Source organism: Lutra lutra, chromosome 3 (genome assembly GCF_902655055.1).
Source record: "Lutra lutra chromosome 3, mLutLut1.2, whole genome shotgun sequence".
In the NCBI taxonomy this organism is placed as follows: domain Eukaryota; kingdom Metazoa; phylum Chordata; class Mammalia; order Carnivora; family Mustelidae; genus Lutra; species Lutra lutra.
In genome coordinates this window covers 144562367-144588352 of record NC_062280.1, presented here as the reverse complement: position 1 = coordinate 144588352, position 25986 = coordinate 144562367, and the positions used below count along the sequence as shown (strand labels likewise).

The following is a 25986-nucleotide window of genomic DNA, read 5'->3' as shown; positions in this document are numbered from 1 at the left end:
AACCAGTCTCGAGTTTCTCTGCTGTTCCTCAATACTCTAGGCTCCTTCTGGCCTCACTCCACTTCTTGACATACTCTACTCCATTCTCCAAGGCCCAACTTAAATGTCAGTGAAGTCTTCAGTGAAGCTTTTCCAAACTCTCCCAAGAATGGTCACGCCTTCCTTTTTCCCCGGGTTTTCTTCTATTTAATTACGTAACATATTTAATATACTTTTTTTTAAAAAGATTCTATTTATTTATTTGACAGACAGATCACAAGCAGGCAGAGAGGCAGGTAGAGAGAGAGGATAGGGAAGCAGGCTTCCCGCCGAGCAGAGAGCCCAATGCAGGCTGGATCCCAGGACCCTGGGACCATGACCTGAGCTGAAGGCAGAGGCTTTAACCCACTGAGCCACCCAGGCACCCCTTTAATATACTTTTTAAAAATGATCTGTGACCTATCTGCGTCACCATGGCAGTATGATCTTCTAGTTTAACAGAGTGAGCACTTACCAAATAAATGCTTTCTATCTCCTTTAATGTTTGCTCTAATTTGTAGACTGGGATTGACACCAAAGTTGGAAAAGAGTAAAACTGGAAAACAACCCATCCATTTCTTTTTTTTTTTTTTTTTTACGATTTTATTTATTTGAGAAAGAGTAGAGGGTGAGTGAAAGGGAGAGAGAGTACAAGCCAAGGGGAGAGGCAGAGGGAGAGAGAAAAGCAGACTTCCCTCTGGGCAGGGAGCCTGATGTAGGGCTGGATCCCAGGACCCTGAGATCATGACCCCAGCAGAAGGCAGCCGCTTAAGGGACTGCCCCAGCAGAAGGCACCCAAGCTCCCCTAACCCTCCAATTTCTTAATCTAATTTTCATTCTTTGACTGGGGGGGAGGCGATATGGGGGTGGTAGAGGGCATGTTTCCACCTAGAGATTCTCTTCCAGATCTCCCTTCTTTTAAAACTGCCAACAACATGTTTATTTTTAGCAAGGAAGGACCATTCAACTAAAGTTGAAGAAAAGTGGGGTTAAGCAGGTTTTTTAGTTGGGTTTCTACATGTATGTTGTTTTTGGTTCACCATATTCCCTGATCTTTTTTTTTTTTTTAAGATTTTATTTATTTATTTGACAGAGAGAGAGAGATCACAAGTAGGCAGAGAGGCAGGCAGAGAGAGAGAGAGAGAGGAGGAAGCAGGCTCCCAACTGAGCAGAGAGCCCGATTCGGGGCTCGATCCCAGGACCCTGAGATCATGACCTGAGCCGAAGGCAGAGGCTTTAACCCACTGAGCCACCCAGGCGCCCCATATTCCCTGATCTTAAACCAAGGTAGGATTTGCAGGTAAATAACCACTAATCTCCCAAATAGATACTTTAATAATGATTGGCTTCCATCATTCTGCAGCATTTATTGCAGGAACTCCTTTCTCTGTCTACTCTTTTATATTTGTTTCTTTTGTGTATTCCTTCTCTTCTCACCCCCACCCTCAACACTTAACACTGTGTGTGTATGTACTCCCCTCTATCTTGACCAAGTTTTACCCCGCCTGGCACATAAAAGATCCTCGGTAGATATTTGTTGGCCACTTGCTCACCAAGCACAATCTCTTATGCACAGCATGTTCTTTTTAACACCTAAAATCCCCCCTACTATAATTCCGTTCCCTTCATAACCTCCTGGATGACTGATCCTATAACTGTTGGCCAAAAAATCTTGAGATATTTCTTTTTTTTTAAAGATTTATTTATTTATTTGACAGAGAGAGATCACAAGTAGGCAGAGAGGCAGGCAGAGAGAGAGGAGGAAGCAGGCTCCCCGCCAAGCAGAGAGCCCGATGCGGGGCTTGATCCCAGGACCCTGAGATCATAACCTGAGCTGAAGGCAGAGGCCTAACCCACTGAGCCACCCAGGTACCCCATCTTGAGATCTTTCTTATCTCATTATTCTTTTGTCTGGTTTCTTAAGTTTATCCGTACCAATATCCTTGAAATACACTTGGTTACACCATAGAAGTTCCCTTGTTGCCCTCTTCCAGGCACTACCTGCCTCCCCATCCCTCTTTCAACCACAGGGGAATGACTATCTTGACTTACCATAGATTGGTTTTGTGTGCTTTATGTAGATGGAAAAATACAATATGAACTCTCTTGTAACTGGCTTCATATTTTGGCATAACATTATTTTGTGAGATTCATCATGTTGATGAATTATTGTGGATTTTGGATTATCTGCAATGAATATTATCTGCAATGAATTATTGCAGATTGTTTATTGTCACTGCTGTCTAACAGTCTATTATGTGAATGTTCTGCAGTTCCCTACCTATTTTACTCCTGATGGACATTTGAGTAGTTTCCCTCTTTTGGCAGTTAGCAGCGCCCTGCTGTGCGTTATAGTACATGTCTTTTAGTGAACACATGTTGCATTCCTTTGGAAATTTTTGGATCATTGGGCATGCATCAGTTCAGCTTTAGTGGATATTGCCAAACAGTTTCCAAAGTCAGTACCAATTTACACTCCCACCAGCCTGGGTGAGAATTCTAATGATTCCATATTCTCACTTGGTTGTCTCTGTCTTTTTAATCTGATGGTTTGTAGCAGTGTCTCAAGGTAGTTTAATTTGCAGGTCTATGATAGCAAATTGAAGTCCACTACCTTTTCATTTGTTTGTTGTTGGTTTTTTGTTTTGTTTTGTTTTTTGGAAACGCTGATGTGTTTTAGTCTTTTGTTCATTTTTCCACTGGTTTGTCCGCCTTTCCTTACTGACCTATTGAGTTCTTTATATAGTCTTAAGAAGTCATTTTTCAGTTATGTGTGTTGCAGGTATCTTCTCTAATTCTCTGGCTTCCCTTTTCACTCTCTCATTAGTATATTTTGTTGAACAGAAGTTTTTAATTTTAACATATTCTGATTTTTTTTTCTTTTATGGTTAGAGCTTTTTGTACCCTATTTAAGTAGTCCTTGCCTCCTCTAAGGTTACAGAGTGGTTCTTCATTTTATCCTACAAGCATTATTGTTTTAGCTTTCACATTTATATTTGCAGTTCATCCGGAATTGATATTTCTGTATGGTGTGAAATAGGGGTGAAGATTTATATTTTTCCTCACAGATATCCAGTTGGTCCCTCAGCCTCCCTTCTTCATGATACTGTAATGTCACCTTCTTTATATTATCATGTGACCATATATATGCATCTAGTTACTTTTTTATTCTGATAAAATACACATAACATATCCCATGCTAACCTTTTTTTTTTTTTTTAAAGATTTTATTTATTCGACAGAGAGATCACAAGTAGGCAGAGAGGCAGGCAGAGAGAGAGGAGGAAGCAGGCTCCCTGCCGAGCAGAGAGCCCGATGTGGGGCTCGATCCCAGGACTCTGAGACCATGACCTGAGCCGAAGGCAGCGGCTTAACCCACTGAGCCACCCAGGCGCCCCCATGCTAACCATTTTTAAGCGTTTTTAAGCATTTTAACCATTAAGTACATTCACATTGTGCAACCATCACCATTATCCATTTCCAGAACACTTTTCCTCTTGCACAACTGAACTCTGTACCCATTAAACAGTGAATCCCCGGTGCCACTTCCTCCAGCCCCAGCAATCACCATTCTACTTTCTATCTCCATGAATTTAACTACTCTAGGTCTCTCGTATAAGTGGAATCATACAAGGGCACCTGGGTGGCTCAGTCAGTTAAAAGTCTGCTTCAGCTTACGTCATGATCCTGGGGTCCTGGGATCCAGCCCCACATTGGGTGCCCTGCTCAGTGGGGAGCCTACTTCTCCCTCTGCCCCTCCTCTCACTGGTATGCTTTCTCTCCCCCCCCCGCTTCAAATAAATAAATAAAAATCTTTTTTAAAAAAAGTGGAATCATGGGCGCCTGGGTGGCTCAGTGGGTTAAGCCGCTGCCTTCGGCTCAGGTCATGATCTCAGGGTCCTGGGATCGAGTCCCGCATCGGGCTCTCTGCTCAGCAGGGAGCCTGCTTCCCTCTCTCTCTCTCTCTCTGCCTGCCTCTCTGTCTACTTGTGATCTCTCTCTGTCAAATAAATAAATAAAATCTTTAAAAAAAAAAAAAAGTAAAAAAAGTGGAATCATACAGTATCTTTCTTTTTGTGACTGGCTTATTTCACTTACCACAATGTTTTCAGGGTTTGTCAATGTTGCAGCATGCTCCATAATTTCCCTCAGGTGGGAATTCTTAGACCCAGTCGGATATCTGCCCTGTGTTCTCATACTCAGCTACTTCCCCGAAAGAGATCACTGACAGAATTTGGAGGAGGGAGTGAGCACACAGATCTGAGGTGGAACAAATGAACTTTATTCAAATACTCTAGAATATTGAATGCTGGGAATGTCCCCTTAGATCATGTCATTAGAAAAACTCAAGGGGGAGATGTTTTCTCAAGACCAGTCCATATACTCCAGATGCTGTTTTGTGGAAGTTAAGTGGAGGCTTGGCTCTTTTGACTTCCAAATCCAGATTCCTCATGTGCAATGACCTTCACCTCCACTAATTTCAGCTGTATTTGTAATCACACACTGGACTCTTTCATCTCTGAAAACTTAAATTCAAATTTCATTCAGAGCAAGAACCCCTCATTCAACCATCATTCTCACTCAGTTATTCCTGTTATACTTGCTTGGTTTTGTGTTTTGTTTTGTTGGTTTTTTTTTTTTTTTTAATTTTTGTTTTAAAACCTCATTAAGCTATGCCATCTCTGCCCTCTGTCCTTTTTGGCCTCCTTCTTTTAATCACTTCTGCCCCCAGACCTAGGTAGGCCTCACAATGCATCACTTCATCCACTCTCTTGTAGTATTTTCAACTGCCTTTACCCATTCAGGATTCTGTTAAACCCATCTGGCAAAAACCCAGCTCTGGATAAAGCCAAATGTTGACCTCTTGTGAGCCTACCTCCAGCCTTCCAAATGCAGCTGGAAAAAACCTCAGACCTCCACAGGCTAATGTTACTAAAAATTACAGTCTCCTCCCCAGCTGGGTTCTCAGCTCTGCCCAGCAGTCCTCAGAGGTTTCCCTGTGCAGCTCTTTCCCCATTATCAACTGTGGTTCTTTAAAAGCCTCTTTTTTTCTGAGACTATCTTTCCCTCTACGTTGCTGAAGCAGTAAATGCCATCTTAAAAGATCTTCCTCAATTTTCTGTAAGTGTGCCTAAAACTTTCCTGAATCTGCCCCATATGTCTTCTCTTTGATTACAGTAGAAACTGTACAGTATCAGCTTCTAAGGCTAAATCCTTCCATTTTTACTTTGAATCCCTTGCCTTATTTGTTCTCAGGGCTCCTTGCCCGCAGCATTTGACCAAAGCATTCCAGTCTTTCCTATTTTTATGAAAATTCTACTCTATATCCCCCTGTAGCTAGTATTCTTTCTCTCTGGATCCTCTCCATTTTCTCCTTACCCCCTGCATTGTACCTTCTTAACCCACTACATTCTGGCTTCTGTTCTTGGCAGTCCACTGATTGCACTGTGAAAGTAAATGAAGACCACCCACCAATTGTTTTTCACACATTTTGCTAAATCCAAGGCACTCTTTTTAGTCCTGACCTGCTTGACCCCACTGCAACATTGAACCCCGTGGATGCCTCCTTTCTCTCCATTCTTGGTGCCAGCCCTTGATCACACTTCCAGTTTTTCTGAATGTGGTAGGCCCTTATGTTTCCAGTTCTTTAGAGATGCTTTTGCCTCTGCCTGGATGGTCCATCTGGCAGTCCTCACCAGCTAAGACACTTGAATCCTTCAGCCCCATCCCAACCATCACTTTCTCCAGGAAGCATTCTCTGACATAACTATTCTCTACAAAAGACTGAGTTGGGTTCTTAATGATATTTCCAGGCTCAATCTTGTCACAGGTTCAGCAATCTTTTTTTTTTTTTTTTTAAGATTTTATTTCTTTATTTGATAGAGAGACCATAAGTAGGCAGAGCAGCAGGCAGAAGGAGGGGGAAAAGCAGGCTTTCTGCTGAGCAGGGAGCCAGGCAAAGAGGCTCCATCCCAGAACCCCGGCATCATGACCTGAGCTGAAGTCAGACGCTCTACCGACTGAGCCACCCAGACGCCTCCAGGATCAGCAGTCTCTTTTCCTATAAAGGACCAGATAGTAAACATTTTAGACTTTGCAGGTAAAAATCAAAATTAGTGTGAAAGTATGTATACAATAAGAGAGAAAACAAATTTTCCTAAATTTTTGTTGAAATTCAAAACATAAAGGAGTACAGTTTTATTGTAGTGTATAAGCCTACTAATGAGAAGAATGGGATTGCTTTTGGTGGGAATAACATTTCGTTTAATTGGGGTTCTGAGTTAGTGTTTCCAGTCATCAGAATCCATTGCTAATCTGTAGTGAAGGTTGTTTCTTTAAGAGAAAGAGAGCATGTGTGTACATGAGGATTTGGTTGGGGCGGGGAGCAGAAGGGGACAGAGAGAGAGAATCCCAAGCAGGCTCCAAGCCCAGTGTGGGCCCGATGCAGGACTCATTCTCATGACCCTACAATCATGACCCAAGCAGAAATCAAGAGTTGGATGGTTAGCCAACTGAGCCACCCCATGTGCCCCATAATGAGGTTTTATTTACTATACCGAATATATTTTTTTCTGTGCATGGTTTTGTGTTACAGATGTTACAAGGGAAAAATAATGAAACATAATCCCTATTCTCATGGAATTAATTATCTGTTTGAAAAATTACCATTGCAGTGAGAGATCTACCTTAATAATTCTAATATAGCATTACTGTTTTAGGACAGAGATGAACTAGTTCATTACAAGTGCCTAAAATAATTTTGAGACAAATTCGAGACAAATCCTAAAGAAGGATACCTATGAAAGAGTGAAGCCAGGTGTGTTCTTAATTTTATTAGAAAGTTTATAGTGTGGCTTATACCAACTTACATTTTCAATATTCTTTTTCCTTTTTAGGTCACTGTCTCTTAATATTCTATTCCTTCATTATATAATATTATTTCCTTTGATACAATCCAAGTAGAATCTCACTCTTTTACAGTATTTTTCCTGTGATCATTTTTCAAAAATAAGGCTTTGCATCCTTCTCAGATGAGTTTTATCTTCATCTATTTAACTAAGCTCTTTTTTATATACCACACTTGTTTCTTTAAAAATTTAAGGCAAATTTATCTGTTAGTTATAAAACCAAGGACAGCACATATTTAGACCATTTAGTCTTTTAATCATTCAAACTGTGTAAAAGAATAGTAAAATCTTTTTTCTTAAGATTTTTTTTCTTATTTATTTATTTGAAAGAGAGAGACAGAGATAGCAAGAAAGAGCACAGGTAGGGAAGAGAGGGAAAAGCAGGCTCCCTGCTGAGCAGAGAGCCTGACATGGGACTTGATCCCAGGACCCTGGGATCATGACCCAAGCCGAAGGCAGATGCCCAACTGACTGAGCTACCCAGGTGCCCCTTAAGATTTTATTTTTTAAGTAATCTCTACACACAACATGAGGCTTGAACCTACAACCCTGAGATTAAGAGACATGTGCTCTGCGGACTGAGCCAAGCTCCCCATAAAATCTTTCCTTAATCCAAACCAATCCAAAATTACCCAGTTAGTGTCAAGTTGACAAATTACATTGGTAACACTCTCATATAAGAAAAGATGGAAGCAAAAGAGAAAAGAGAGAGAGAGAGGAAAAAAATCTTTAATATATAGAATGAAAAGGAAGATATAAGAGCCAATCACTATGAAAGGGAAATTTTCATAGTCATTTTCATGGTGCAGCTATGACCTCTAGAATTTTGAAGAAAGGGTTATTGATAGAAGGTGGTATCCTCCCCTTCTTACTATAGTCTAAGAGGTGTTTTCTCTAGGAATTAATATACATAAAGAGATAATTAGAAATTATTAAAGACATTAATCACTAAGGTTGCAAGTCAGATACAGTCTCCATGTATAGTTGGGGAACACTTACCTACTAACTATGCAGTCAGTTTTAAACAAGAGTTGGAGAGGGGCACCTGGGTGACTTGTTAGGCATCTGCCTTCAGCTTAGGTCGTGATCCCAGGTCCTGGGATTGAGCCCCGCGTCAGGCTCTGTGCTCATCTGGAGGCCTGCTTCTCCCTCTGCCTCTCGCACTGCTTGTCTTCCCTCTCTCAGTGTGTCTCTCTCTGTCAAAAAAAATTAAAAATCTTAAAAAAAAAAAAAAAAGGGGGCACCTGGGTGGCTCAGTGGGTTGGGCCTCTGCCTTCGGCTCGGGTCATGATCTCAGGGTCCTGGGATCGAGCCCCGCGTCGGGCTCTCTGCTCAACGGTGAGCCTGCTTCCTCCTCTCTCTGCCTGCCTCTCTGCCTACTTGTGATCTCTCTCTCTCGCTCTCTGTCAAATAAATAAATAAATAAATAAAAATTTAAAAAAAAAAAAAGAGAGAGAGAGAGTTGGAGATATGGTTCCTGTTCCTTAATTCTTAATGTTTTCCTCTTTTGCTGCTTGATTGTCCTTTTCTAGGCATGCTGAATTACTAGTGTAGCATGTGGTAAAATTCCTACCTTTATTTAATGACATAAGAATATTGGAAAAAAAATGCATCAGATTTTTAAAAACAAAAGTTTGGATTTTTAAGTCAACTTATTGTGTATTGAGTATTTTTTTAAAGATTTTATTTATTTATTTGACAGACAAAGATCACAAGTAGGCAGAGAGGCATGCAGAGAGAGAGGAGGAAGCAGGTTCCCTACCGCGCAGAGAGCCTGATGCGGGGCTCGATCCCAGGACCTTGGGATCATGACCTGAGCCGAAGGCAGAGGCTTAACCCACTGAGCCACCTAGGCGGCCCTTGAGTGTTTCTTCTATAGAAATACATGAAGAGGGGATAGGAAAAAAATGTTCAGAAATAGACCAAATGTTCCAAAACTGGCCCTTTTTCCCTCAGCTTAATACCAGTAAACCCAGATACCACTGGTAGTTCCACTAACATGTTTAGTGGTCATGTTAAACTTAAAATGTGAAAAGCAAACTCTTGGGGTCACCTAGCTGGCTAAGTCAGAAGAGCTAGTGAATCTTGATCTCAGGGTCATGAGTTCAAATCCCCTGTTGAGTATAGGGATTACTTAAATAAATAAACTTCTTTTTAAAAAGCTTTTAAAAAAAAGATGTGGAAAATAAATTCTTGACACTTCCCCCAAACTTGCCTTCCTCTTAGTCTTCCCCATATTAGCGAATAGCATTACCATCTGGCCACTCAGGCCAGAAACCTAAGACTCAACCTCAAGTCCTTTTTTTTTTTTTCCCCACAGTCTTGAGGTCTTTTATTTTCTTTACCCTTTGTCATGCCATGAGTTCATAGGGAATGGGTTCCAGCAGTTCGGGCTTGTTTCCATTGGTTCTTCCAAAGTGTGCTTCTCTGGGCGGAGCAGGCTGACGCTTCATTTGTACCCAAGTACCTTTCTCTTTTTTTTTTTTTTTTTTTTAATTTATTTGACAGAGAGAGAGATCACAAGTAGGCAGAGAGGCAGGCAGAGAGAGTGGGGGAAGCAGGCTCCCCGCCGAGCAGAGAGCCCAACCTGGGGCTTGATCCCAGGACCCTGAGATCATAACCCGAGCCGAGGGCAGAGGCTTAATCCACTGAGCCACCCAGGTGCCCCCCAAGTACCTTTCTCTTTGGCTTCCTTCTTTTTCTGATCATTTTCCTTCACACGCTTCAGGAAGCTATCTCAGCTCTTTGAATGTTTAATATGCTCAATGTGTACATTAATTCTCTTGGCAGGAATCTTTCCCTTAACTTGTTTACAACAATGCCAACAGCATGCTGAGTAACATTGTAGACTCTTCTGTTTTACCATGGTAACATTTGTGGGGCATTCCCTTTTGAACAGTGCCCATCCCTTGATGTCCACAATATCACCTTTCTTGTAGATTCGCATGTATGTGGCCAAAGGAACAACTCTATGTTTTCTAAAAGGCCTAGAGACCATATAATGGGTACCTCTCCTCTTTCCCTTTGTGTTGGTCATTTTGGCGAATTACTGGAAGATGGCAGTTCCAGCCAAAAGGCCTCAAGCCTTTTTTTTGGGGAGGGGGGGCTCACTTCTCCCATCTAAACCATTAGCAAGTCCTCTTTGCCCTTCCTTCAAATTATGTTGCAAATCAAATTATTTCTTGCCAGCTTTCTAACTCATCTCCCTTACTCCCAGCCCCCCAGTCTATTGTCCATAAGCAAACAGGTATTTAAAAAAAATGTAATTCAGATTATGTCTCTCCACACTTAAAACCTCTCAGTAACTGCCTATCATTAAAACCCAAATTCCTTACCACATCTCATATTAGTATCTATTGAGTGCTTAGTGGATGCCAGCTACTATGTAAGATGCTTTGCCTATGTTAATTGACATAATCTTCACAATAGCCTTGTGAGATTGGGAATATTATTAACCTTATTTTACAGATCAAGAGTATAACACAGGTTGGTTAAATAACATCCAGGGGCACCCCAGTGGCCCCAGCGGGCTGAGTGACCAGCTCTTGGTTTCAGCTCAGGTCCTGATCTCAGGGTGGTAAGATCAAGCCCCGTGCTGGACTGCCACTCAGTGTGGGGCAGGGACTGTCTGCCTGAGATTCTCCCTCTCCCCTCCCCCCACTTGCACATGCTCTCTCTCTCTCAAATAAATAAATAAATCTTTAATGCATAAATAACATCCAAATCACATAGCTAGTTAGCAGCTAAGCTGGAATGCAAAGCTAAAGAGTCTGACTCCAGAGCATACAGTCTGGCCCCTTTATCCCAGCCTCATCTTGTCATTTTGCTGACTTGGCTTGTTCTTCAAGCATATCAAGCTTATTTCCATGATGGGATTTTTGCAGTCGCCATTTCTCTATCTAGAATGTTCTTTCCTCAGATGGTTGGGTGGCCACTGTCATCTCATCATTTAAGTTTCCATTCAGATGTTTTCTCTGAGAGGCCTTCCCTGACCTCTGTCTTTAAAATTCCTTTCCCACATATTTACAGTCACTCTTTGTATTTGTCTCCTTTTTATATTGTTTTTGTAGGAGTATTTATTTAGTAAGTATTTGTTGGATGGGTGGATGTTGACTCTTCGTTGAATGTTGCCTAGTATAGTGATTAAGGGTATAGGCTCTGAAATCAGGCTCCTAGGTCCATATCCCAACTCCTGTACTTAATTGTGTAAAGTTGGGCAAGTTGCTTTCTGCCTCAGTTTCCTTATCTGAAAGAAATATTAATACTTCCTAATAGGGTTGTTATTAGAATTAAATAAGTTAATGGTAATGCATGTGAATCTTTTTTTTTTTAAGTAGGCTCCACGCCCAGCATGGAGCCCAATGCAGGACTCTAACTCACGACCATGACATCAAGACCTGAGCCGAGATCAAGAATCAGACACTTAACCGACTGAGCCACCCATGCCCATTGCATGTGAATTTCTGAAAATAGGGCATAGAAGGGGCTCCTGGCTGGCTCAATCAGTGAAGCATATGACTCTTGATCCCAGGGTTGTGGGTGTAGAGATTACTTTTTTAAGAAGTGCATAGCATATCAGAACTCAAGACATATTTTTTTCTCTTTTATTTATTATTTTCAAGTTTTTGCTATTATTAATATTGAATGAATAGCATGCCAGGAAAGTTCTTTGGAAAATCATATTTTCAGGCCCTACTCCAGGCCAGCTGAATCAGAATCTCTGTGGAAAGGGCCCAGGAATCTTTTTTAAAAGATATTCTGGCTTGGGGCATGCATGCATGCATAAATATATATATGTAGATAGATAGATAGATATTTTATATATACATGCACACACACACACACATATACATATGTGTGTGTGTGTGTGTGTGTGATTTTTTTGGCAGTTGTGATAAGCATCCAGGTTTGGGAACTATGGCAGCAGAGTTTTAGCATCACTGCTCAGGTTCAATGTAGACAGGTATGACATGACATCATGCAATGGCATTATACAGTAATTTGTAATTTTGCTAAGTTGTAGAGTGAGAGCAAGTCATTCTGATGAGTGGGTCCAGAAGATCCTCAACCCCCATCCCCAGCATCGACATCCTGGTGTAGCCTCATTCTCTGTGTCTTTACTAGTAAGCAGTAAAGCTTAAAGTGACACTAATTTTTGTTTCAGCTTGAAAAATCATCTCAAAAAGAAAACAGGGGTGCCTGGGTGGCTCAGTCAGTTGGGCGTCTGCCTTCAGCTCAGGTCATGATCCCGGGGTTCTAGGATCAAGCCTCGAGTTGTGCTCTATGTTCAGCAGGGGAGTCTGCTTCTCCTTCTCCCTCTCCCTATGCCCCTGCTTGTGCTCTCTATCTCTCTCTCTCAAATAAATAAACAAAATCTTTTAAAAAAAACAAAACTGGGAAGTATGTTGTCAGTAAAGATACTTTTTAAAGTGGTGGCTCTTAATCAGAAACCAGAATGGATAGTTTTGATTATTGATGTATTAGAGTATGGAATGGCAAATTTGTTTCTTGGTTAGCACCGTGACGTAAATATTGCCTATGAAATGCTGTCTGTAGGAGCAGAAACTCGTGAAACTATCTTAGCAGTTGCACCAACCAAAATTGGAACCAATGCAAAAATTCTAAGATGTCAGGGAAGTTATATGCCATTGTTACAGTTACAAGTTTGGGTATTAATTTTTTTGTGAATCTCATGCTATGTAAACCACGATTGCTGCCTTTCTATAGTTGGAAAGACAAAACCACCACACACAAAACAGGGACAAATGAGATTAAAGTTTGTAATAAGTAATAGCCCGCAAGTGCTGTGAATTTGAGAAGAGAAGATATAAGATGTCAGCTAGGGGGTTCATTGAAACAGTTGTGGCTAGTTAGGACTTACACAAGAAATTTTCTTCAGTTGCAGGACCAGCTCTGCCCCCTAATTATAAAAGCAGTAGCTCGGAGTCCTCAGACAGTGATGAAGACAGTAGTTCGTTGTATGAAGAAAATCAAGAATCTGAAGATGATGACAGTGGTCCAGTGGCAAGGTCGGTCACTTAAATTAAATGATAAACCAAGCTTCAAATCTAGCATACACTGGCTGGAACAGATAGCTAGTCAGAGAACAACATATCTGTATTTTTACAGCAGAAGAAGAAATCCTTTCACACAGCATTGCCTCATGAACTATGCTGTGGAGAAAGAAATTTATTCTCGTAGCAGATAGCTGTGGAGATACCTAGGATTTTGATTAAATTCTTATAGAAAGGATTTTTCCTGAAAGTATCGCTGCAGTGACTAAATATTCTAAATAAGCAATAGCATTTCTTTTAAAAATTTTTTCTGCAGTGGATGGTTTTTGCTTAAGTAAATGAGTGACTTCCCTCTAACAATCTTACTTACCATAGATCCATGTAAATAAGAAGTGGAATCTTTGTTTAGTATTGGGTTGCAAGGTTTTATTTATGCATTTTAAAGATTACGGACAGAAATAGCAAGTTAAAACCCTTCCTGAATGAGATTAAAATGGAGAATCATGAACTTTTTGCTCCAAAATTTTCAGCATGTAGACTGTTCAAAACCTCAGCGAGTGGAATCTTTAATTAACACTGTAGAAAATATAGAAAACTGATAAAGTATTCCCACCAGAGAGAATTAACCAATCTCTATTCTAGACCAAAAATAAATTCCAAGAAAAGGTTAGTATAAGATCTACTGTGGTATCCATTTGCTGTTATTGGGCGAGATTAATTTATTGTTAGTATTTATTGTCAGCATTCATACAACTAGTTGGGAGTTAATGCTTCCTTTAAAACTCAAAACTTCTATGTGAAAAAAATTTGCATAAAGTTGCACTACTGTATTTTTAGAAAACAGAGGAGAAATCAAGATGACGATGACGATGACGATGAAGGGTTTTTTGGACCAGCTCTTCCTCCTGGATTTAAAAAGCAGGATGATTCTCCTCCAAGGTGATAATGTGTGATAGTTCAAGCCTGTCTTTTCTGAATATTTCAGTTGGTGTTTGTTAATTCACTAAAGAGTTGTCCAAAATTGTTGTTTAACTTACAGACTTAGGTAACATTTGAAATGCATAGGGAAAAGTAATTGTCTCCTATAACAAAAATGATCATTTCATTCTGTATAAAAATTTTGTGGTTTATAAAAAAAAAACTTTGCATTTCTTAGGTGATGCTCACAAGAGTGTTTTATAGTAGACTGATTGGAACATTATCCTTCTTCCCCCCTCTTTTAAATAGTTAAGGTTGCACACATAGTGAGTGTCCTGTCTGGCCTGGGGCTGGAATCCTGGTATTTGACTTTTAATGCTTTTTCAGTTTTTTGGTGATAGAAGAAACAATTCCTGTATGCCACGTTAAATAGTTTGACTGACTTTTCTGTACCTCAAATTTGCCATCTGATAAATAGGATAACAACAAGTACCTTTCAAAATTGTTGCGATGATTGAGATTTCATATTTACATACATATACACATGTGTGTATGTCTCTTACGTGATGCTTGGCCCCAAGTGAGTAGATAGTAAGTATTGATTCCTATCTTCTTCTTGGAATTGTATAATTTTTAAATGCTGAATATGAAATTGTACACCAAATTGTTTATACTTCAGAGCATTATTACTCATACACAAGAGCAAATAGAAAGGGCTATTGTACATTTTACTTTCAAACTTTGTAATCTCATTTGTCAGCTCTAATTTTCATATTACTTTGGTCTTTTTAGAATTAACAGGGATAAACTCTCCACTGATTTTGTATGGCCCCCAAGTCAGGAATAATCTTTAAAGGGTCACTGAAAAAACAATCATGGCTACAAGTCCCATAGATGGCCTCAAAGCTTAAAATGTCCTCTCTGGCCTTTTACAGAAAATTTGCTGACCACTGGAGCACAACATTCCTTTCAAGAAAACACGTTATTAGGTGTATAGCAATTTCTTTCTTGAGAGGTGTATTTTGGCTATTAAATGGCCAGGATCAGAACCCAGATCTGCTCCTGGTAGCATTTTTCCTCTGCCAAGAAGCTTGCCTGTGAGGCTCTAGTTGAACACGGTACAGCCTGGAAAATTCAGCTTAGGACTTCAGTGCTGTGTTGGTTGGTAATCCTGGCACAATGACATCTCTGGGAAGAATATTGGTATGAAAGAAAGGATGAAGAAACTGAAAAGCATGAAAGAGAGGAGAAAATATCTTGTCTGTTATTTTTTTCCCCTCATGTAAGGCTTTCTCTTGTTTAAGACCCAGATTTTAGGCACTTCTCTCATTTGGAATGATGTGAGTTCCCTCAGAAATGTGGCAGTGGGGCAGCTTGAAAGAAAATGAACTTTGGCATCAAGGAGACCATGGTTTAAACTCTAGCTCCGCCACTTACTTATTTGTGATGTCCTTGGGCATGGTTTTGCTAACCTAGAAAATGGAGTGACTTACACCAACCAGGGTTGTTTGAAGGAAGCAGAAAAGTGTTCTGGTTGACATGTGGTTAGCACAGCACCTTTTCCCTTGTCTGGAGGTCTCACGTGACTTACATTCATTCTTGTAGACTTAACGTTCATTATTGTAGACTTATGTTCATTTTTGTAGACTTACGTTCATTCTTGTAGACTTACGTTCATTCTTGTAGACTTAATGTTCATTCTTGTAGACTGACTTTCATTCTTGTAGACGTGTGTTCATTCTTATAGAGCTCCACGTTATTGCTGGATCATTGGTGAGGACAGTGTTTAGATTTTTATACTACCCTGGCACACATAACCATTAATTGCCAACTTCTGTTGTATGCATGTGCTGTTTACATTCTTAGAACTCAATTTCTACTTAAGGAGTTCTGACTATAATTAGATTGCCCCTGAAGAATGTGTCGGCGGACAGTGACAATCAAAAGTGAAAGCCAAAGCACAAAATAGAAAAAGATCTTCACAGGCTTTAATTCTTAATAAGGACTTTTTAAAAATTGGTATTTCTATTTAATGTAGTTCTTTTAGGAAGTGGGCATACACCAGTGCCACAAAGATTGGGAATTACTGGTTTAATATCTTAGCATTGGCTAACAAATAGAAAGTAAAAAGGAGAAAATTAGATTTTTTTAAAGATACTACTAAGTGGAAAAATACTAGGTTATAAAATAAAAATATGTTAAATAAAATTCTTGTTTTCAACATTTTGTTATTATTTGGCTTTTTATTATTATTTGTGAACTTTTATTCTAAAAACTGCTTTTTAAAAGTCAGGGAGAATGCTAAAGGTGCATTTTATTTTTCAGGCCTATAATAGGTCCTGCACTACCACCTGGTTTTATTAAATCTACTCAGAAAAGTGACAAAGGCAGAGATGATCCAGGACAACAAGTATCATCATATTTCAACTCTGAGGTTTGGAAAATTTTTGGCTAAAGAATAAGATGTAGCAAACTCAAGACTTTACAAAGTAATAACTGTATTCATTTGGCTCAAATGTAACTAATATGCAGCCCTGTTCTCCTGAATCTAGGATTGTAAGGTAGAGAGATGAAATCAAAAGCTTGTCCCAAAACGGAGATGTTACAAAAATAACAAGACAGTTACATGATGACAAGGATGTTATTTATTCATGCTTCTCATCTTTGAAGGGAAGCTTTAAAGTGCTAGAAAATAGAACATGATGAAAAGTTTAAGGAATCAATGTGATTTGACCTGAAAAAGAGGAAGCTGAGGAATTTGTTGACCATGATCTTTGCCTTGAAATCAGCTCTTACGTATACAGCTATAGTGCTGGTAAATAACAAAGCTGGAGTTAAGTGATGTTATGAAAAGATTGGTCAGATGGTTTTTAGAGTCAAGTATAAAAGATGTTTTCTTGTTTTGAGGCCTGGTCCTTATCAATAGCTGAGATTTGTAGAGTACTTTATAACTTGTAATGCTCTTTCCCCATCTATGGGTGAGTATTATTTTTATCTTCTCTGCGACCATATGCAATAAATATGATCTGCCATCTTACAGATGCTAAAAACCGGAGAAATTAGGTAATTTACCCAATATTGCAGTTTATACTTATCAAAGCCACAGTTTAAACCCAGTTTCTGTTTTCTTTTGTTTTGTCTACAATTTAAAGTAATCTCTACACTCAATTCAGGCTTGAAGCTACAACCCCGAAATCAGGAGTGAGTCACTCTACCAGCTGAACCAGCCAGGTGCCCCTTAAACCCAGTTCTTAAGACTTTAGATCACTTGTTTGGTCTGTTATTCTCCAGTAGCTTCCTGTATATTCATCTCTACTGAGAATTCAGCAGTTACACTGAGGTTGTTACTAAGGAAAATAAAATACAGTGGTTAAGACCATGAACTTCAGAGTTGTTTACTCATTCCTTCAACAGATATTTATAGAGCACCTACAATGTATCAAGCACATAGTCACAGAAATGAGTCTGTCAACAAATCCTATTGTCCTGCCTTCAAAAGATATACACAATCCAACCATTTCTGCAGTCACCCTGGTCTAAGTCAACATCATACTTCCCCTGTTTTGTTGGTCTTGATACTTTATCCCTGGTTTTTCTGCTGTCTCTTCTCAACACAGCCGCTAGAGTGGCCCAGATAAAATGAAGTCAGATCGTGTCACTCACACCCAAAACCATCGGATTGCTCCTCCTGTCTCTGCATAAGAGCCAAGGCCCGGGGCCCCCTCTACAGTCTGGTCTCCTTTAGCTCCCTGATTTCCCCTCTTATTTTAATCTGACCACACTGTGCTCCTTGGTGTTCCTCCTCACATAGGCCGGGGAGGCTCCTACCCCAGAGTGTTGATGCCTGTAAGTCTCTCCAAAATGGTCTTCCCCTAGATATCTATGTGGCCTGCCTCCCAGAACAACAGTTTTTGGCTGGAATGTCACCTTAATGAGGTCATTTCTGACCTCCTAATTCAAAATTGCTAACTCCTCTTCCCCTAACTCCTCTCTCCTTCCCTCCTTTAATTTTCTCCAGAGCATCTTGTCACCACCTCAGACACCATTTATTTTACTGCTTCTTTTTATTTATTGATGACCTCTGCCCACTAGAATGTGAGTCTGTTGAGGACAGAGATTTTTGTCTTCTCTCTAGTGGACATTCAGAAGGGTTTGTTGAATGAATGAATAAGTTAGACATAGTCCCAGCTAATCACACCTGCAATGTAGTGGGGAATACAGACACTAAACAAAAATCTAACATTATGAGTGATTCAAAAGATGAAGTGAAATACAGCGGAACCATGACGGACTACTCTAAACTAATCTGAAGAAATGAGAAAAAGTCTTTGTCTCTGAGAAAATGTCTAAAGATTGATGAGTTGGAGATATCTCAGCAAAGAGGACAGGAAAGATTGTTCCAGAATATACAGATATCTTCTTTGAAGGCAAAAGAGTGTGGAGAGAGAGTTAGGGTTTAAGAAGTCCATTGCAGTTGGGGGAGAAAGAGAGAAGGCAAGAGCCATCAGAGCTTGGAATCCTGGAGGAGTTTAGTTTCACGTCAGTATCATGCGGGTTGTTTTCCTTATCTCAGAGGGCAAGGATTAAGTCAGAACAGTAAGTTTTCAATTTACAAGAGCTCTCATCATTGTCATCATTCTTACCATCTTCACTACTGATGTCATGAGAGTATCTTTGAAAAATTTAGTGTAACTATAAGAAATCTTTCTAGCAAGGTTGCTAAATACAAGAATACATTACCAGAGGAAGTACCTCCAGGCACATGGAAGACTGAGCTGGCAGGTCATGCTCGGGGCTCCCTGCCACAAACACAAAGAAATGCCCAGGCAGTGGGGAATAGCAACAAAGTTAATACACAGCTAAGCTCCAAAGAAAGAAAGGGAAGTCTACAGCTGCTAGTGACATTGAGAGAATTCAGAGCTAGAGCAGGAAACACAAGCTTACACAACAGCGGACCAGGGTAGTTTTAGGGAAGCCAGCCATAAGCCCTAGAGTTGGGCTTGGGGACCAGAGCTGTAGCTTCGGCTGTGCAGGCAGAGGAGAGGGAATTGAAGTATCTGAATAAAACCTACAGCCTCCAGGTTCCACTCTGCAAAAAAGAGTTCTGGAGAAATATAACTTGTAGCCCTTGGAATGTGGGAAGGAAGTTTCATGCTCTTCATAACCTACTTTCAGATGATTCCCAATATGTCTGTCTATCTGTCTGCCTCACACAGAGAGTGGCAAGGGAGTGGGAAAAGAAAGATAAATACGGTAAAATGTTAGCAGCTGATGGATTTGGGTGAGGATACATGAGTGTTAGTTGTGAACTACATTTTCCAGAAAAACTTGTTCAAGCATAATTCAGTTTTATTCTTGCTTGGAATTTTGTCCTAACTCACCTAGACAGCAGATGGATAGTTTATATAATTCCCTGGTGTTATCTATTCTATATTTTCTACTTCTCTTAGCAAAGGGTGAGGGGTAATGGTAGGGCAGGGCTTACACCATCGCATACCTGTTGCACTTGGTTGTACTCTTGGTTCTGAATTACTTGCTTTATAATTTCCTTCTAATGAAACCTTTTTCAAAAAACACTTCTTGTTTTCATATTTTACTTTTTCAAAGAGGGGCTTCTCTTAGTCTCTCTCATTCACAACATATACCCCTAAATTAAGACATACGTAATAGTACTAATATTTAGCATTCGTTGAGCACTTGCCATAAGTCTGACACTGCATAGCACAACGTAAACATATATTTACGTGACTTAATTATATTCCCAGACCACATAAACTTAATTTAATCGAAACAATCCTGGGAAATGTCAGGAAGTGTCAGCCAGAAAGCTTTTAGCTGCAAATAACAGAAAATGCTACTCAACGTGGAACTTTGTCCTAACCTATTTCATTAGCAAATGGGCTGTATATGTAATTGCCTGGACCATCTATTATCTATATTCCCAAAATAAGGAGAATGTGTTTCATATGTAATAAAAGGTATACAACTAGGGTCATTCTAGGTTGGTTGATTGAGAAGCCTAAATGATATCCGGGACTGCAACTTTTCCCATCTTTTCTGTCATCTACAGTATGTTCATTCCTCTTAGGGTGACCCTTCATTATACCAGGAAGCTTGTCAGAGTTCTAAGATTCCCACGAACATGCCAATGTTCAGACAGAGGAGGGAATGATCTTACCCTGTGCCCCTTTTGTAGAGGAAGGAACACCTTTCCAGGTTTCCTGTAGACCTGTCCTCAGGTTTCTTTGCCCAGAATTGGATCACATGCCCAAGCCTTGGCCAGTCATTTGGGCAAGAGGAATTCAACCAAACTGACTGGCTTAGAATTACCAACATTTTCCCCTAGGAGTTAGAGAAGTTCCCAGGTTCCTGAGAAAGGCATGGCCCCTATGAAGACGAACAAAAACAGGGTTCTCTTAGAGTAGTTACTGGTTGGAGCTGTTATAATCCCCATCTGAAAAGACAAAAAGCCAGAACGCCTGGGTGGCTCAGTCAGTCAAATAGCCAGCTCTTGATTTTGGCTCAGCCGTGATCCCAGGATCCTGGGATCGAGCCCCACATCAGGCTCCACGCTTAACAGGGAGTTTGCTTGAGGATTCTCTCTCTCCCTGTGTTCTCCCCTCCACTCCCCCACTATCTCTGTTTCTCTCTCTCTCTAAAATAAATAAATCTTAAAATACATAAATAAAAGACAAAAAACCAAGGCCTAAAAAGGCTAAATAGCACTCCTGAGGTCACATGCTAATACGATAGCAGATTGAGGCTTGAAACTAGTTCTAACTGCAGCCCACAGTATAAACCAGTAAGGTATATGATTTCTACTGTATTTCTAGATAAAATAATTCACCTAATTTTAACTCAACCAGGATACCAAAATGATTAGATATCTAGATTGGATTTGGATTATGATTCCAGTTTCTCTTTTTCAGTTTAGTATGTTGGGCCTGATTTTCATTTTGCTCCCTTAGTTTATAACTCCCAACACCCTAAGTGATCTTTATTTCTAAAAATTCCAGGCATCATCCTAACAAGACATGCAAGATGTGCCAAATTCTATCTTTATAAAATCATCTCTTGTTAGATGGAAGTAAAAATAACATTCGCTTATCCCATACTTTAATACTATTTTAATGTCATGCCTCTTATAGTTGTAAAAGTTCATTGTATCTTTTATATTTCCTCATTTTATGTCACCAAGTATTATTTTATAAGGGCTATAAATATGTTTATAATAATGTTTGACATCAAGGAGCCTACCCTGATAGAGATGAGCTATAAACACTTAAGGTTAAACATTAACAATTGAAAATAAAAAAAATAGAGGAGAGTTTCTAGTATAAGTAGAAAACATACACTGGCCTTTATCTTAGAATATTTTCATCTTAAATACCAGTTTTGTACCCTTGAACAAGTTTTTAACCTTCCTAAATAGAATTCTCCAAACCTAGGTTCCCTGGAAAAGAAAACAGGAATAATAATGTCTTTTCACAATTGTGTTATATAAAGATCAAATGATGCATTGTATACCAAAGTCCATAGTTAGAGAAAGTGTGTGTGTGTGTGTGTGTGTGTGTGTGTGCGCGCGCGCCGTGTGTGTGTGTGTGTGTGTGTGTGTGTGTGATATTTAGAGTAAGCCAAGAGATAATATGTAATTATCTGATTGTTTGTACCAAGAGCAATTGCTTTAAGGGTGCAGAGAAGAAACCACAGATACAAAGTTACCACCGAGTAGCTAGTGGGGAAAATGTAAACAACACAAATGAACTTGATCCTGATAATTTTTAAAAAATACAAGCAAGAAGCCGCCCATCTGAGCTGGAGGACAAATATCTTATTGTTGTTCATCTTAACCTACCTCTTTCTTGAGGCCAAGGACTGCTTGAAGCCCTAGAGTATCTAGATTTTAACACAGAGTCTTATATACAAACCCTTTATTCAGATGATTTATTGAGAGTAAATTGAATTCACTTATTACAATACTATTACGTGTTTAGAATCAAGGGAGTGTTTTGGAAACGAAGTTAACTCTTCGGGGCCAGTATTTGTGAGCTGTTGTATAGCATTTATTTCCGTGCACCTTGCTGAGTCATAAAGGCTCATACAGCTTCCAAGAACTTTGTCTTATTCCAAAGAGCTTTTTCTGTACCAGGAACGAAAATGGTTTCAACTTGTGTCATCTCTGACCAACTAGTAGTAATTGCCTGGACTTTTACTTTGAGAAGAATTGTGACACATCTATGTCCATCAGGAAGAAAGCTGAAATCATTTAATGAGGTCTGCCACGAACAGGGGAGGGTGGGGACAATGCACATTGCGTGGATTTGTCGTCTCTGTATTGTGAACTTTAGGAAGATGAGGAAAAAGTCCTCATTGTTCAATGGTTAGCAATATGTTGTTTGCATTTTTGTTTCAGTGTCTCTGGGTAATCAGTTTTGGCAAAATTTTAAGTAATTTAGGATCATTTTCTGTAACCTGTAGCTCTGTTCCTGGCTTAAAGGTGCTGTCTTATTTCAAAAGGAAACAGATAGCAGTGAAGATGAGGACATTGTTGGACCAATGCCTGCCAAAGGACCAGTTAACTATAGCGTCACAACAGAGTTTGAAAAAAGGGCCCAGCGAATGAAAGAGAAACTGACCAAAGGAGACAATGTAAGTTTTAAAGAGACTGTACTCTGAGAGATAGACTAAGTGAATTAAAAATCTAAATTTTAAAAATAGACATGAAAGAAATTATAGGCATGTATGTATATAAGGAAAATTTAGGAGCAAGTTAACCCAGAAGCTGGTAAAGGAAAAGACTGGCAAATTTGCCTATCTAAAAAGTTCTGTATGGCAAAAGGTAACAAAATCCAAAAAATGATAAATTAGATGAAGGTATTTATAACGTATATGACAAAGTATCAATTCTTTATATTAAATTCTTTCTCTTAAAGTATGTTTTTTAACCTTAAAGCCTCAATTGAAAAACATGGCCATTTACAGAGAATTTTAAACACACACACAGAGTCTAGGCTACCTTTTTTTTTTTTTTTTTTTTTTTTTTGACTATTTACTTCTCTTAAAGGATTCATTGAAACCAATGACAAGAGAGTCATGGATGACTGAGCTTCCTCCAGAAATGAAAGACTTTGGTCTTGGGCCCAGAACTTTTAAGAGAAGGGCTGATGACAAATCTGGAGATCGATCAGTCTGGACAGACACTCCAGCAGACAGGGAGAAGAAAGCCAAGGTGAGAGTGTTTGTTTGTTCATGTATTTCTGCCCACGTTCACTCTATTTTGCAAGGATATAAGGCACAATTGTCTCAGGGTACTATTTTTAAAATTATGATTCCAAAAGGAAAATACAGAGTTCCCCCTGAAAGAAAATAAGAAAAGTGACAACAGTTGCGTACTGTGTCCCAGTGAACTGTCTCATTTACATCTCAAGAAAACCCAGAGATAAGACTTCTCGACTTCATTTCATAGAGAAGAAACCAACTTTTATGAGGTCAACTTTTCTGGAATTAGAGGGCTGGTAAGTAATGAACAATACTTCTATTCTAGACCTTCCTGTAACAGGAGAGGAGGTAACAAAAGAGGAGATGTGGAAGTGAGCGGCACACTTGGAATGACTAATGTTGGAGTGCCTTTCTACTCTTTTTTAACTGGTCTTTTACAAAACTAATCTATTGGAATTTTTGTAACTTAGCCTTTAATATTGTTTCAAAAAAGACATTCCCTTGTTTACATGGATTTATTCATGCCTACATATAGTTGTGCTTTTCTCTGTCCTTCTGTTCCTCATTATAGGCAAATAGATTAGCATATAGGCAGATATGCAAGGACTTTTCTTCAGAGGACAATATGACAGAAAATGGAGCAAAAGGAAATTAAACAACACAGTGATTTTAGGCCCTGGGATTGAGTTCTTTAGATGCTTTCCTTTTCAGTACTGAAAGTGTTTTTCTGAGTTTTACAGTGAACTCATAAAGAGATTATTAAAACTCCTTAAATTTTATGCTGTACAATGTTAAGCATATAGTACCACAGACTTGTATTTATGGCATGAACTATATAGTATCAGTGTCAGAGAGCTGTTCATTTTTGAGGTAGTCCCAGTAGTTTATTTTTTATTTTGTTTCCCTTGCCTCAGGAGACATATCGAGACGAAGCTGCTAAGACTGATGTCAAAGAAGTTACTGCTTGTGTTCTCTTCTAGGATTTTTATGGTTTCAGGTCTCACAGTTAGCTCTTGAATCCTCTTTGAATTTATTTTCGTGTGTGGTGTAAGAAAGTGGTCCAACTTCATTCTTTTGCATGTTGCTGTCTGGTTTTCCCAGCACCGTTTGTTGAAGAAACAATTCTTTTTGCTGGTGGATATTCTTTCCTGCTTTGCTGAAGATTAATTGACCATATACTTGCAGGTTCTTTGCTTCTGGGCTCTCTATTCTGTTCCCTTAATCTCTGTGTCTGTTTTTGTGCCAGTACCATACTGTCTTGATGATCACAGCTTTGTAATAAAGCTTGAAGTGCGAAATTGTGATGCCACCAGCTTCTGTTTTGAGGTTGCTTTGTCTGTTTGGGGTCTGTTTGTGTTTGCATGCGGATGTGAGAACTGCTGGTTCTAGCTCCGTGAAAAATGCTCTTGGTGTTTTGTTAGGGGTAGCATTAAATACGTAAATTGCTTTGAGTAGTATGGACATTTTAACTACTTGTTCTTCCAGTCTGTGAGCCTGAAATGTCTTTCCATTTCTTTGTGTCATCTTGAATTTCTTTCATCAGTGTTTTATAGTTTCCACAGTACAGGTCTTTAACCTCTTTAGTTAGGTTTATTACTAGGTAATAGGGGCACATTTCTAAATGGGATTGATTCTTTAATTTCTCTTTCTCTTGCTTTGTTATGTTGTATACCAATGCAACAGATTCCCGTACATTGATTTTGTTCTATGTGACTTTACTGAATTCATTTATCAGTTTAGTAGTGTTTGGTGGAGGGGGAGTCTTTTGGGTTTTCTATATAGAGTATCATGTCATAGGAAATAGTGAAAGCTTCACTTCTTCCTTGATGACTTGGATCCCTTTTCATTCTTTTTGTTGTCTGGTTGCTGTGGCTGTGACTTCCAGTACTATGTTAAATAAAAGTAGTGAGAGTGGACATCCCTGTGGTATTCCTGGCCTTAGAGGAAAAGCTCTGTATTTCCCCATTTAGGATGATCTTGGCTGTGGTTTTTTCATATATGGCCCTTATTATGTTGAGGTTATGTTCCCTCTAAACCTACCTTGTTGAGGATTTTTATCATGAATGGATGTTGTACTTTCTCAGATGCTTCTTCCACATCTGTTGAAATGATCATATGGTTCTTACCCTTTCTTTTATTAATGTGATGCCTCACATTGATTGATCTGCAAATATTGATCTTGCAAGCCAGGAATAAATCCCACTTGATCATAGTGAATGATTCTTTAATGTATTGTTGGATTTGGTTTGCTAGCATTTTATTGAGAATTTCTGCATCTGTGTTCACCAGGAATCATGGCCTATCATTCCCTCTCTCTCTCTCTTTCTCTTTTTTATTTTTATTTTTATTTTTTTTTTTAATTTTAAGTAGGCATTCTGCCCAGTGCAGAGCCCAGTGCAGGGCTTGAATTCATGACCCTGAGATCAAGACCTGAGCTGAGATCAACAGTCAGATGCTTAACTGACTGAGCCATCCTGGTGCCCCATAGTTCTCTTTTTTTAGTGCTATCTTTATCTTGTTTTAGTATCAGGGTAATGCTGGCCTCAGAATGAATTTGGAAGTTTTCTATTTTTTGAGAATAGATTTTAACTCTTCTTTAAATGTTTGTTAGAATTCTCTGTGAAGCCATCTATCTGGTCTTGAACTTTTGTTATCAGTCTGTTAACTTTTCTTTTTCTTCCTGTTTCAGTTTTAGTAATTTAAATGTTTGTAGGAATTTATCCATTTCTTCTAGATTGTCCAATTTGTTGGCATATAGTTTTCCTAATATTCTCTTATGATTGTTTATATTTCTGGGGTGTTGGTTGTTATTTTTCCTCTCTCATGATTTTATTTATTTGGGTCCTTTCTCTTTTCTTTTTGATAGGTGTGGCTAGAGGATTATTAATTTTATTTTATTTATTTTTTTT

At 39.2% G+C, this 25986-nt stretch overlaps 1 protein-coding gene and 1 pseudogene across 3 annotated transcripts in view; one reads left to right on the top strand and one right to left on the bottom strand.

Annotated features, from left to right (window-relative positions):
• GPALPP1 (GPALPP motifs containing 1) overlaps positions 1-25986 on the top strand; it is a 40409-nt gene that overhangs the window by 666 nt on the left and 13757 nt on the right. For all 3 annotated transcript variants that reach the window (XR_007126195.1, XM_047723498.1, XM_047723497.1), the window contains exons 2-6: positions 12826-12955; positions 13778-13879; positions 16184-16292; positions 22376-22507; positions 22923-23087. Coding sequence is in view for 2 of the 3 variants with exons in the window: in XM_047723498.1 (XP_047579454.1) it covers positions 12826-12955; positions 13778-13879; positions 16184-16292; positions 22376-22507; positions 22923-23087 (638 nt within the window). In the remaining variant the exon portion in view is untranslated. The remainder of the gene's footprint in view (positions 1-12825; positions 12956-13777; positions 13880-16183; positions 16293-22375; positions 22508-22922; positions 23088-25986) is intronic.
• Positions 8090-10091, bottom strand: LOC125096460 (60S ribosomal protein L21-like; annotated as a pseudogene).